At 41.5% G+C, this 12,713-nt stretch overlaps 2 protein-coding genes across 4 annotated transcripts in view; one reads left to right on the top strand and one right to left on the bottom strand.

Moving 5' to 3' along the window:
- Nucleotides 1–12,713, bottom strand: part of NELL1 (neural EGFL like 1) — an 844,123-nt gene that overhangs the window by 310,086 nt on the left and 521,324 nt on the right. The window lies entirely within an intron of this gene.
- On the top strand, nucleotides 8,739–9,044 carry VMA21 (vacuolar ATPase assembly factor VMA21). The gene is given in 1 exon segment (XM_024764660.1): nucleotides 8,739–9,044. A coding segment is annotated over 1 exon segment (306 nt).

Raw genomic sequence — 12,713 nt, 5'->3', positions numbered from 1 at the left:
CAGAAGGAAACTGAGGAGTCGTTAGCAATATGGTGAAAGAACGCTCACTGGTAAAAACAACAGATGTCCATTTCTCTACTCTGGCCATCCTCCTTTTCTCTCCCCAGTTGTCTGTAAGCCAGGTTCTGCAGCTGTCATTCCCCTGACTCTACCTTAGGAACCACCACTGGAATATGGAGATTAATCTAACCAGGCTCCACACTCCTCTGATCTCCATCACCCAAAATGCAACCCTTCCCTGCATCCATCTCAGTTCAAACTCAACATCAGGTCTGCTGCTTCCTTTCTCCTTCCTGCTCCTTGCTCCGTTCTGTCCCAAAGATTTTGGCTATGGGACTTCAGTGGATGGGAAACGGAGTTCCCTAAACCCTCATCCTCTTCACAGAACGCTTCCTCCACCAGGTGGAACAAGATTCAGGTCCTCGGGCTTCCCTGGTGGCACAGTGGTTGAGAATCTGCCTGCTAATGCAGGGGCACGGGTTCGAGCCCTGGTCTGGGAAGATCCCACATGCCGCGGAGCAACTGGGCCCGTAAGCCACAACTACTGAGCCTGTGCGTCTGGAGCCTGTGCTCCGCAACAAGAGAGGCCGCGATAGTGAGAGGCCCGTGCACCGCGATGAAGAGTGGCCCCTGCTTGCCACAACTAGAGAAAGCCCTCGCACAGAAACGAAGACCCAAGACAGCCAAAAGAATAAATAAATGAACAAATGTGGGGTTAAAAAAAAAAAAAGAATCAGGTCCTGAACAACAATCAGGTCCTTGCTCATGCCCCCAAATTTCCTTCCCTTACAATTCTCTCATGAAAAGTCTATTATTCCCACATGACCTGTGTTGTAGGAAAAGTCTTGGCATTCTCCAAGCTGTATCCATATAACGACTTGGTATCCACACACACGATGACTCCAGTTTTTCAAAAACCCCCTTCTCCTTATCTAATCTCATCCCCCGCCTAGACTACATAGCTAACTGCCTCAATCATCCTTTCTAAAGCCTCAGTTTCCTCATGTATATAATGGGGACAATAATTCTGCCTCCTTCATAGAGAACTGGTATGACTTAAATGAGATATTTGTTGTAAAGCTCTTAGCACAGTGCCTGGCTCACAGGTGTTCAATAAAAGCTAGCTGTTAATTCTGTGGGTTAGATGTGGAGCCCACATATTTAATATTCACTATTTTAAATGACCAAGGCTAGCAAGAGGGGAATGCCATGCTAGTACTTGGCCTATTTTATTTATTTATTTTTTGCGGTATGCAGGCCTCTCACTGTTGTGGCCTCTCCCGTTGCAGAGCACAGGCTCCGGACGCGCAGGCTCAGCGGCCATGGCTCACGGGCCCAGCCGCCCCGCGGCATGTGGGACCTTCCCGGACCGGGGCACAAACCCGTGTCCCCTGCATCGGCAGGCGGCCTCCCAACCACTGCGCCACCAGGGAAGCCCTTGGCCTATTTTTAAACTAGTGTAATAAGCCTAGTCATACCGTTCAGTATGTTTGCTTTCTAAAATAATTAACCACAATTAAGTCCTAGCCCTTGCAGTTCAAGATATCTAGTCTCCACTTTCAGTTGTCTAATAGGTCAGTTCTGTCTACTATGATGGACGTTAAAAAACTATATGAGCCTGAAGAATTCTCAACCAAATCCAGTCTTGCCTCTCTCTTGATTAGTTGAATTCCAAAATGATTCCATCCACAGTAGCTTGAGGGGGATAAAGAATTTGCCTTAATAAATTACTTTGTTGTTCACTCAACTCCTAAGACTGTGAGTTGTCAGCCACCCCCAACCCCTGGACACCGCCCCCCCCGCAGACTGTAAGCCCCTCAGGGGGCAAGAACAACATGTTCGCCAGGTCACGTGCGTTTTCTGAGGTGCCTGGCAGCGCTCTGTACCCTATGGAGTACTCAGTACCTTTTGTTTGATGTTGCTGACAAGACCTAAAAATAATCCCTTAAAAAACCTACCATTAAAATGTAGCAAAACTGGAAAAAAAAAACAACAAAGAGCTAGCTCTTATTATTGTCAAAGGGGTGGGCTTCTAGGTAAATGGCCATACTTTTCTTTAGAGTATTATATTTCTATGGCTTCGACATTCATTGTGTAAAAAGAAAGCATACTTTATATTAAACGGAATAACCTGAATATGGTGGACCCAACCACCAAACCATTCTCATCACTACTCTGATGAGAAAAGACACATCCAAATAGAGATCAAATGTAGAATATCTGTACTGTGAGCAAGATCCTTATTTATTGACTTTCTTAATTTTCGCAGTAAAGCGAAAAACCCTTTTCACACGCGACAAAGGAAAAAGTAAATTTTACTTTTTACTGTTAGTAAATTCTAAAGGAAAGGAAATTCGTATTTACTGGGTTCCTACTATGTGCCGAATGGTCAACATAGGTTATTTCACTTAATCCTCACAACTAGTTTACTGCTTATTTTCCTCAACAAATATTTATTAAATAACCCTTACGTGTTAAGCTTTATGGACACAAAGATGACAAGGACATGCTGTCTGCCTTCCCAGGACAGTGAGGGAGATAGATTAAGCAAATTAGCACTTGCACTATGGTGTGATAAATGCCAACACAGAGAATGATATGCAGGAACACGGAGGAGGGGTGAAGGAAAATGGCTTGAAAGAGGTAGAACGTGAACTGCATTCTGAAGGACAAGCAACCACCACATAAAAACGAAGGCAAAGATTTTTCATTCAAAGCGAGGACGTAACAACTAAGAACATACTATGTACAGGCACTTTATTTAACCCTCAAGTCAGAGAAGTTTAAGTAACTGCTAAGGTCATGGAACTGCTAAGTGCTAGAAACCAGTTTTGAACCCAGCAGACTGGCCTCAACAATCCATGCACGTAACCGTTGAGCTATTCTACAGCAAGGAAGACTTGGAACGCTGTAAGTAGTCTGACTGAAGTAGGACTGGTTTTGTTGGAGAGGAAGTGGCAGGAGATGAGACTAAAGAGGTGGGTGGCAACTAGATCAGAAAAGACCTGTGTCATAGGCTAAGAGGTGTGAATCCCATCCTTAAAGTCATGGGGATGCACGGGAAGATCTTCTGCATAGAGTTCACAGGGGAGAGAGATACACAATAGTACCCAATATATTCCAAGCATTACCCTAAGCACTTACACTCCACTTAGTCCTGAAAACAACCCATGGAGATATATACAATCATTATGCCCAATTATAAAAGCGAGACACAGATTAGTTAGGTAACTAGCCCAAGATGCCACAGCTAGGTATGAGAGCCGGGCTTCTAAGCAAGCAGTCTAGCTCCAGAAGCCATGCCCTTCATCACTCTGTCATCCAGCTGGCAGGTAGGCCACAGAGAATCACTGGATCTGGACGTGCGCCGGGTGGATTAGAAAGCAGCCAGACTGGAAAAGACGGGTGGTGACATCCACGATGAAGTTACTGTCTTTTCCTCCAAACTCATTAGGTGAGCAAGCAAACTGACAGAAGTGAAGAGACTAGGCCCTACGTTCCACAGTGTGTGTGGGAGTGGAGGTCTGATGTCAAGAGTGTCAGATTCAAAAGCCCTTGTATTTACACTGTTGGAGGTTGCCTCTTGCTAATTCAATTTCAATAAAATTATTGCAAATTCCAAATTATCTGGGTCTAAAATAATGAGGTTTTATTCTCTGTAAATTCAGCATTCAAGTATGATCCCACTAAGTGGCACGGATAAGCGTGTCAGAAAATTATCCACAGATTGTCACGTTTCCCTAGCCTCGAGAACGCATGGCTCTCCTCTGGCTCACGGCTGTTGCGAGAGACTGCAGAGCGAGTTGCTATGTAAAGCTGGTGAGCATCACCAGAGTAAGCAGGTCATTATGAACTGCCCATGTCTGCTCTCTTATGAATTGTTTTTAATATGAAACTGATCTTGAAATGCAACAAAAGTAAATGCTCTAGACTTGTTTTCTTTTCCCATCTACTCTCTCTTATCTTAGTATAATTTGAGCTTTGATGAATGCTACTCATTTCTATTCAATATGTGACTTTATGGGGAAATTCCATCCTGAGACAGGAAATGCTATACTGTAGAAGGAATTAGATATTCTCAGCCCCCAGTATATGGATTCCAGCCATCTGTCTGCTTAATAAACACTACAGTTTTGCATTCAACTGAAAGCCAGACCTGGGCTGCTCAATATAACAAAGAAAATGATGGAAAGCCCCATTTCTTATGTTCAGGGCACCATGCTGCCTCCCTAGAGATCTTCTCCATGTGATTAGGGGTACAGATTAAAGAGTGTGCCATATTCTTATTAACTGAAACCTATCCTAAATGTTTTAGAGCTACTGGAGTAGTCAGCAGTCACAGCTATCTGTCGAACACTTGAAATGTCTGGATCGAGAGGTGTCAAACCTATTTCTTCTTACCTTTGTTAAAGCAACTTCCAGAAAACTTAAATTAAGCTGTGTGCTTTACATTATATCTCAACTGGGCATTGCTATTCTAGAGCCCTTACGTCTTCTACTAATGTCAAACCATATGCTTCTGTACGTGCATGTGTGTGTTTTACTTTGTTCTCTTAAACATAAAGCAAGTTCACTTTTGAGAAATTTATTACACCTTATTTTTCTTCTACTTAATGTAGTCTTTAGAGAGATACTATAAATGAATATTCCAATATTCAATACCCTTATCTGTGCAAAACAGAGTTTGCCATTTAGATGCCAAAGATCATTTCCTTGCTTTAAATAGTCTAGGAGGTCTGTGTCTTTATTCCCTTCACAGACCTACTAGAGAATGGACTTGAGGATATGGGGAGGCGGAAGGGTAAACTGTGACAAAGCGAGAGAGTGGCATGGACATATATACACTACCAAACGTAAGGTAGATAGCTAGTGGGAAGCAGCCGCATAGCACAGGGAGATCAGCTCGGTGCTTTGTGACCACCTAGAGGGGTGGGATAGGGAGGGTGGGAGGGAGGGAGATGCAAGAGTAAAGAGATATGGGAACATATGTATATGTATAACTATTCACTTTGTCATAAAGCAGAAACTAACACATCATTATAAAGCAATTATACTCCAATAAAGATGTAAAAATAATAAAAATAAATAGTCTAGGAGGCTGAATTCAAACCATTTTCCAAGCTCATCTGGTCACATCTCCAAAAATAGGCTGTGTTTTAGAAGAATATCTAGAATTCCTCCCTCATCTACATAGTCACTTAATACAGGCAAAATATCCATTTTATGAAATTTTAATATTCTACTTAAAAGAAAATCTATCTTGGGGCTTCCCTGGTGGCGCAGTGGTTGAGAGTCCGCCTGCCGATGCAGGGGACACGGGTTCGTGCCCCAGTCCGGGAGGATCCCACATGCCGCGGAGTGGCTGGGCCCGTGAGCCATGGCCGCTGAGCCTGCGCGTCTGGGGCCTGTGCTCCGCAACGGGAGAGGCCACAACAGTGAGAGGCCCGTGTACCGCGAAAAAAAAAAAAAAAGAAAATCTGTCTTAAATTAGTGCATTTTTCCTACCACAACTTAAAACTATAGTTAAATTATATTTGAATAAATACTTGAAATTCTGCCTTATCCCTGTCCAGTATCTGTTTCAGAATATCGCACATTACAAATAGTATCATCCCTAAATAAATAAGGTGATACAAGAACACAGTGCAAGAGAACCAACACAGGATTTCTCTGTTGTAAGTTTAAAAGTGGAAAATTCACTGATTTTGGAAGAAATGATCACAGAACTCAGGAAGAGAGTTATAGTAACAAGCAGGAATCAGTTATTTAAGTAACAGAATTATGAGAGGTCCAGGGCTCAGGTGGAGTTACTTTACTATGTCACCGGCAGTTCTGCTGAAGAGATATTTAATGATTCTGAGGTTTTTGCACTACTTTCAAGTGACCCATAAAGTTTCTCAATTTTTCTTGTAACTGGCAGGATCAGAAGCTTAGATAAAAAGTGAGCTATCTTTAATTTGACAGAAGCCAGACAGAAGTGGTGATGACATGGTTGGAAAGAATGAGTGCATTCCACTGCAGACTTTTTTTTTTTTTGCGGTACGCGGGCCTCTCACTGTTGTGGCCTCTCTCATTGCGGAGCACAGGCTCCGGACGCGCAGGCTCAGCAGCCATGGCTCACGGGCCCAGCCACTCCGTGGCATGTGGGATCTTCCCGGACCGGGGCACGAACCCGTGTGCCCTGCATCGGCAGGCGGACTCAACCACTGCGCCACCAGGGAAGCCCTACTGCAGACCTTTTTAAACCCTGGATACTCCATCTTTCTTACTGGAAAGCCTGCTCTTCACAGTGCATCAGCCAGAACCCATTTTAGAATTGCATATGGAGGTTTATTTCCTACAAATAATAATGCAGCCACTTTTATTCACTTAGAATTGTATTCACAACAGCAATATAGCAGAGACTGCTAGTGTTCACCCACAGCTGTGGCCTCACCCTCCTTCCCAAGCACACAGACATTCTGCTGTATTGTTAGGTGGGCCATGGACCTAATTCTGCTCAATGCCATGTGAGCCAAAGAGGTATGCATCACATTCAGGCCTGGCCCTTCAAAACCTCCCACACATGACCTAATTCTCCTTCCCCATCTGCTGATGGAGCGGTGAGGATTCTGAGAACCAAGAAGAGATCACAGCGACAAGATGTAAGGTGAGTGGGTCCCTGAGTTACTGTGTGGAACACAACCCTCTACACACACCACCAGCTCTTACTGAGTGATAGGTAAGAACTTAGTGTGTTGGAACTACTGAAATTCTCAAGCTTGTCTGTGACAGAAGCTACCACTGTTTCCTAACCTTATACAAGCAGTTTCACACGTTAACCCTACTGCCTTCCAGTTTTCCCTAAAATTTAGAAGCTAAGGGTGAGAAGAAATTTGAAAATGTCATTATGTTTATTAGCAAGTGAGGACACTGGTTCATTATCACAGGACAAGGTGTAATCCAGATGCCCTGGAAAATAAACACCTATGTATAAATGAGAAGATTAGGCAAAAGCAACAGAAACAGACACCAAACTCACTGTGGCTGAGTTGCTGTATTTTAGGGCCTAAAGCTTTGAGCAGTTTTCAGCAGAGCTGAGTTACTCTGCCAGGAACGTACCTAACTTTATTCTAGAAAACAAACAGAGTGGCGTGTGTGAGGCTGAAATGAAGAAACATATCCTTGTGTTGGGAATAGGAAGAGGCAGAAATGTGAAAGAAGGCAAGTGTAAACCACAACACGTTCTACTGGTCAGTACTCGTTTAGCATCCCACCAAAATCCTGTTGAGGAAGGATCGCAGTTAGCACTGCTGCCAAACTCTGCTGACACTTGCACACTCTTTGTGAATGTTTTTAGATTTATCCTTTACCTTAATAAATATGTGAATCAAGAGAAGCCTCTAAGGCGACTTCCCTGGCGGTCCAGTGGTTAAGAATCCACACTTCCAATGCAGGAGGCACAGGTTCGACCCCTGGTTGGGGAACTAAGATCCCATAAGCCATGAGGTGTGGCCGAAAAAAAAAAAAAAAAAGGAAGTCTCTAAGGTAATATTAAGAAGCCTCTGGGCCAGGCAGACCCAGCAACGGAACCTGTTCTAGGCTCCTGACTGCTTACTTAGCTTTCACAGTGTGACAGTCATTAAGAAGAACCATTAAAAAATGCCATCTGCAGCAACATGGATGGACCTAGAGATTGGCATACTGAGTGAAGTAAGTCAGACAGAGAAAGACAAGTATCACATGATATCGCTTATATGTGGAATCTCAAAAAGGCTACAGATGAACTTATTTACAAAACAGAAACAGAGTCACAGATGTAGAAAACAAACTTACAGTTACCAGGGGGTAAGGTGGGGGGTGGGTGAGGGATAAATTAGGAGACTGGGATTGACAAATACACACTACTATATGTACAACAGGTAACTAATAAGGACCTACCATACAGCGTAGGGAACTCTCCTCAATACTCTGTAATGGCCTACATGAGAAAAGAATCTAAAAAGAGTGGGTATATGTATACCTATAGCTGAGTCACTTTGCTGTACAGAAGAAACTAACGCAACATTATAAATCAACTATACTCCAATAAACTTTTTTTTTTTTTTTTTTCAATAAACTTTTTTAAATTTAATCAGGGACTTCCCTGGTAGCACAGTGGTTAAAAATCTGCCTGCCAATGCAGGGGACACGGGTTCAAGCCCTGGTCCGGGAAGATCGCACACGCCGCAGAGAAACTAAGCCCGTGTGCCACAGCTACTGAGCCTGAGCTCTAGAGCCTGCGTGCCACAACTACTGAAGCCCGCGTGCCTAGAGCCTGTGCTCTGCAACAAGAGAAGCCACCGCAATGAGAAGCCCGCGCACCGCAACGAAGAGTAGCCCCCCACTGGCCGGAAGTACAGAACGCCCGCGCACAGCAACGAAGACCCAACGCAGCCAAAAATAAATAAATAAATAAACAAACAATCTAACTAATTAATCAATTAAATAAACAAAATTAATCAGGAATTTAACATCGGATATAGATATTGGCTATTTCTCATAACTGCATGATTAAATCAGTAAGAAACTAGTATTATGAAATAATTGTCACCCTTTACAGACTAAAAAAATAAAGAACCAGATCTATTTATGCTAACCTTGCCTTAAAATATAACATCCAGCGGCGCAGTCAGCCGCGACCGGTCTCTTGCGGAGCCGACTGAGCGCGGCCCGAGCCCAGCCCGCCTCTGAGCGCCTGCTGTTAGCGTGTCGACACCATGGAGCACTTTGATAAAGTGGTGCTGAATACGCTGCAGCCATGAGACTTCAGAAATGAAAGTTCATTAGCATCTACTCTGGAGACGCTCCCGTTCTTCACAGCTTTAATAATCACTTTACCTATTGGGTTACATTTCACGACTAAATCTTATGCTTTTGAAGGCGCCTTTGGGATGTCCAACAGAGACAGCTATTTTTATGCTGCTATTGTTGCAGTGGTCGCCGTCCACGTGGTGCTGGCCCTCTTTGTTTATGTGGCCTGGAATAAAGGCTCACGGCAGTGGTGTGAAGGCAAACAGGATTAAAGTGAACATCACCTTCTGATAGCATTAAATTGATTTTTTTTAAGTGGTAAATGCGTCTGGGATATCGATGATTTTAATAAAGTTGAAAGAACATGTTAAAATCAATCTTATGGAATCACGTTTGACTAGTGTAAATTCTGATCCTTCTGAAACAATGGTTTGTATCATCAGTTTTAATTGTATGAGCCTCTCATTTGCAAATGAGAATTTGGAAAAGTTAAATTGGTTGCAAATAAATATGTGAAATTAGTTACACATTATTCTGGGGAGAATTTGATTACCTTGCAACAAAAAAATATTTTATAGCATTTTGTCTTTTGGTTGGTTTTGAGTTTTACTCCTCTGGCTATATTCAGATGTACATAGTGGAGCAAATCTAAACTTTATTTTTCGCTGGAACACTTTCCCTAACTATCATGAAAACACCAGGTCATTGGATTCTGGGTTGTAAATGCCTACTGGAAATTGCTTAAATTGTGGACACTGGAATTAATCTGAATGTCACTGAGAAATTTTGCATCAAGCGTAATCCCTCGTCAGTAGAAATCTTTCATTACATTATTTCGTGGGGAAACTAGGCTGAATCACACCCATTCATGTAAAAGGACTGGGCTTATTTTTTTTTTTTGCGGTACGCGGGCCTCTCACTGTTGCGGAGCACAGGCTCCGGACGCGCAGGCTCAGCCGCTCCGCGGCATGTGGGATCTTCCCAGACCGGGGCACGAACCCGTGTCCCCTGCATCGGCAGGCAGACTCAACCACTGCGCCACCAGGGAAGCCCAGGACTGGGCTTATTGAAGAATGCAGACAGCAAAGCAAAGAGCTACCTGCCTGGGCACCCAGCCTACTCCCTAAGGGCCCCTTGCAGGCCAGCCTCCTGCTTTCAGACAAACTCTGTAATGATCTGCTTTGCTCTGTCATTCAACAATGAACTTATGCTTTAATTACAAGGTTGTGTAAACTCCCTTTAAATTTGTTTTTCCTACTTTTTAATAACGTTTATGAAGGAATTTACATTTCAATGTGTTAATTTTTGCATACTTAGGGAGTGTAAACAATCCTGAAAATAGATTATTTTTATCATCTAGGAAGTATTCTTGGAATTTCTAGTCTAGTCTTTTAAATCAGTGCCGTTATAGCCCAGATACATAGATAGATAATGTATCTAAGTTAGATAATCCTTGAGGTCTCTTCTGATAGAAAAAGACCCTGTGGTTTTACTTTAGTATCCTTGGTCTGTGTTCTTTCTAGCCACTTGGTACTACTTGTGTCAATCTAAAAACACACCCCAAAAAAGTGCATATTAAAACAGGAAGAAAATTTAAATTCCCTGTAATGTTGCCACCTGGAGATAACCACTATTTTGGTTTACATCCTGTGTGCATTTCTTAATGCTAGTTTGATACACACTAAAAGTTTGGTTTCAGTCCAAATTCTGCCAATTTTACCTGGCGGCTATTTGCATTTTCTCAGATGAGTGATTATTGGCCATTTTCTTAAAAAGCACATTCTACCTTTACTCTTTTAACTAGATATCTCATTGTACAAATTTCCCGTCATTGATAATCCCTACTACAATGGCCCTTGCTGTGTTTGTCGTTACTGATTTTGTTTATTCACCCCTACTTTTGATGATGTGGAACTGGACTAAAGGAGTAGAGAGGTAGTTAGGCATAAAAGCAAAGAAGGCATCTGTGTTTATTTACTTGTTGAGAAAAAATAAAAGATTATTATAGGACTATTTTTTATTCTTGCTTACAGTTAAATATTACCTACAGTTTAAATGTCTTAAGTAGTTATTCTAAATGTAAAATGTTTTCTTAAAATGACTATAGTTTTGGTATAAAATTGTACAAATTTAATATAAAATTGTAGAATGCTCCAGATTGAGTCTAGTGTACTGTATGGTAGATTTCTAGATGGTCCCCTCTTTAGATGTTTTGTTGTACTTAGAATTTGTCCACCTAATTTCTTTTTCTATAATGCCAAGGTTTTTCTTGTACTTTTGGGATCTTATGCTATTTGTAAGATATTAATGTCCAGTGCTGGATTATTTTGTTTGATTTCAGACATTTGCTGAGTAGATAATATGTGTGTCTTTCTGCAAGTATTTAAACCGGGGATTCATGTAAAAGCAGATGTAATTTCCTCTTGGAAAAGGTACCCAGCATTTGAAAGTTAGAATCGGATGTTAAGGTTGATATTTGGGGTTATTACAATATAGACTTGTTTTCAAACAAGTTAATATTTTCTTAGGGTTTTAACTGTTAACTGACTAGTTTGCTGCTGTTGAAATAACATGGTATTTGACAAATAGATTTATTTTTCAAGATGTCTCAGTGATTTCCTCTTGTACATCCTTTCAGGATGTATAGAAAGGAAAGATACAATTGAGCCCTTATATCAATGTTATACGGTAGGAATGTGTTCACTATTGTTTGAAAACTGATTGTAAGAATAACCTCAATTAGGGAGTGTAACTTGAAGCGTCAGTACAGGCTACTGATTTATCAAGTGACCTTCTTAACCTCACCTACCATTTTGCCCCCCAGAATATAATCTTTTTTCTCATTGTGCTTAAAAATGAAAAGTCTGCTGTAGAATGCATCTGATGTCATTAGCTCTTCAAGTGGATACCATTTTACATGTGACAGCAGAATTCAGTTTTGAATTGCTCAAGGAATTTAAACACTCCATAAAAAATAAAAAAAACCAACCTGCGTTTCATGGGAATCTAACAGAAATATACTGTAAGATTATTTTCATCATAAAGATCTCATCAGCTTTGCCCAAAAAGAAAAAAAAAAAAAAAAATGACATCCAACCAGGTACTTTCGTTTTTCAGTTCTAAAAAAGGTAAATACCCTTTGCATATATTCTGAACTGAGATGGGTATGTTAAGTATAGCTGGCGCCATTCTATAAAAGTAGCAGTTGTTAAGCACTTTAAATATCTTGCAAATAATTGCTTCCCCAAACAGATCATAATCCAGCAGAGAGCCTAGAGATTGACTGTGACATCTTTCAATAACGTTGCCTAAAGAAAGTCTCCTGGTCCATTGAGAATTGTTAGTTAGGAAAGAAAGCCAGTCTTATCTTGATTTTTCACCAGAAAGTCAATGTTCAGTAGCCTGTTTTAAAATAAAATTGACTGATATATATATGGCTCTGCTAATCTCATGCATCATTTTGGATGTGACAGTTACAGATAACAAACATCTACGTGACTCACCAAAGTGCAACCTCAAAATGCACTCTAAAGAATCAGCAGTTGTCTAAGTGCCAGATTTCCACTCCCTCTGAGATACAAGCTGGTTTAACGTGCTTCCCTTAAGCCCCTAAGGATGCAGTTACGTCTACTGGGCTGCAAACTTTAAAAGGTAAGCAGTGACTTTGGTAAGTGATGGAAAGAGCTTAAAGTGCATCCAAGAGACTCTTTTTTTGCCTAGGAAAAATGCACTCGTAGGAAAAGAATATGAAAAGACTACATCAAGGTCTGCCTTGTTAAATCAAAATAACACAACCAATATATTGCGCCTAGCACCACACAAGCTCCCTTCTTGTGACTGTCTTCTTAATGCACTATTGCTGGTTTCAAGACTGCAATACAGCTTCTGTGTCTGTCTGCCTTTCTTTACCAAGCTGATGAACATAATGTCTCTTGAAAGCT

The sequence above is a fragment of the Neophocaena asiaeorientalis genome, unplaced genomic scaffold (assembly GCF_003031525.2).
Source record: "Neophocaena asiaeorientalis asiaeorientalis breed wild unplaced genomic scaffold, Neophocaena_asiaeorientalis_V1.1 scaffold230, whole genome shotgun sequence".
In the NCBI taxonomy this organism is placed as follows: domain Eukaryota; kingdom Metazoa; phylum Chordata; class Mammalia; order Artiodactyla; family Phocoenidae; genus Neophocaena; species Neophocaena asiaeorientalis.
The sequence above is the reverse complement of the archived record's forward strand: the minus strand, read 5'-3'. Positions and strand labels throughout refer to the sequence as shown.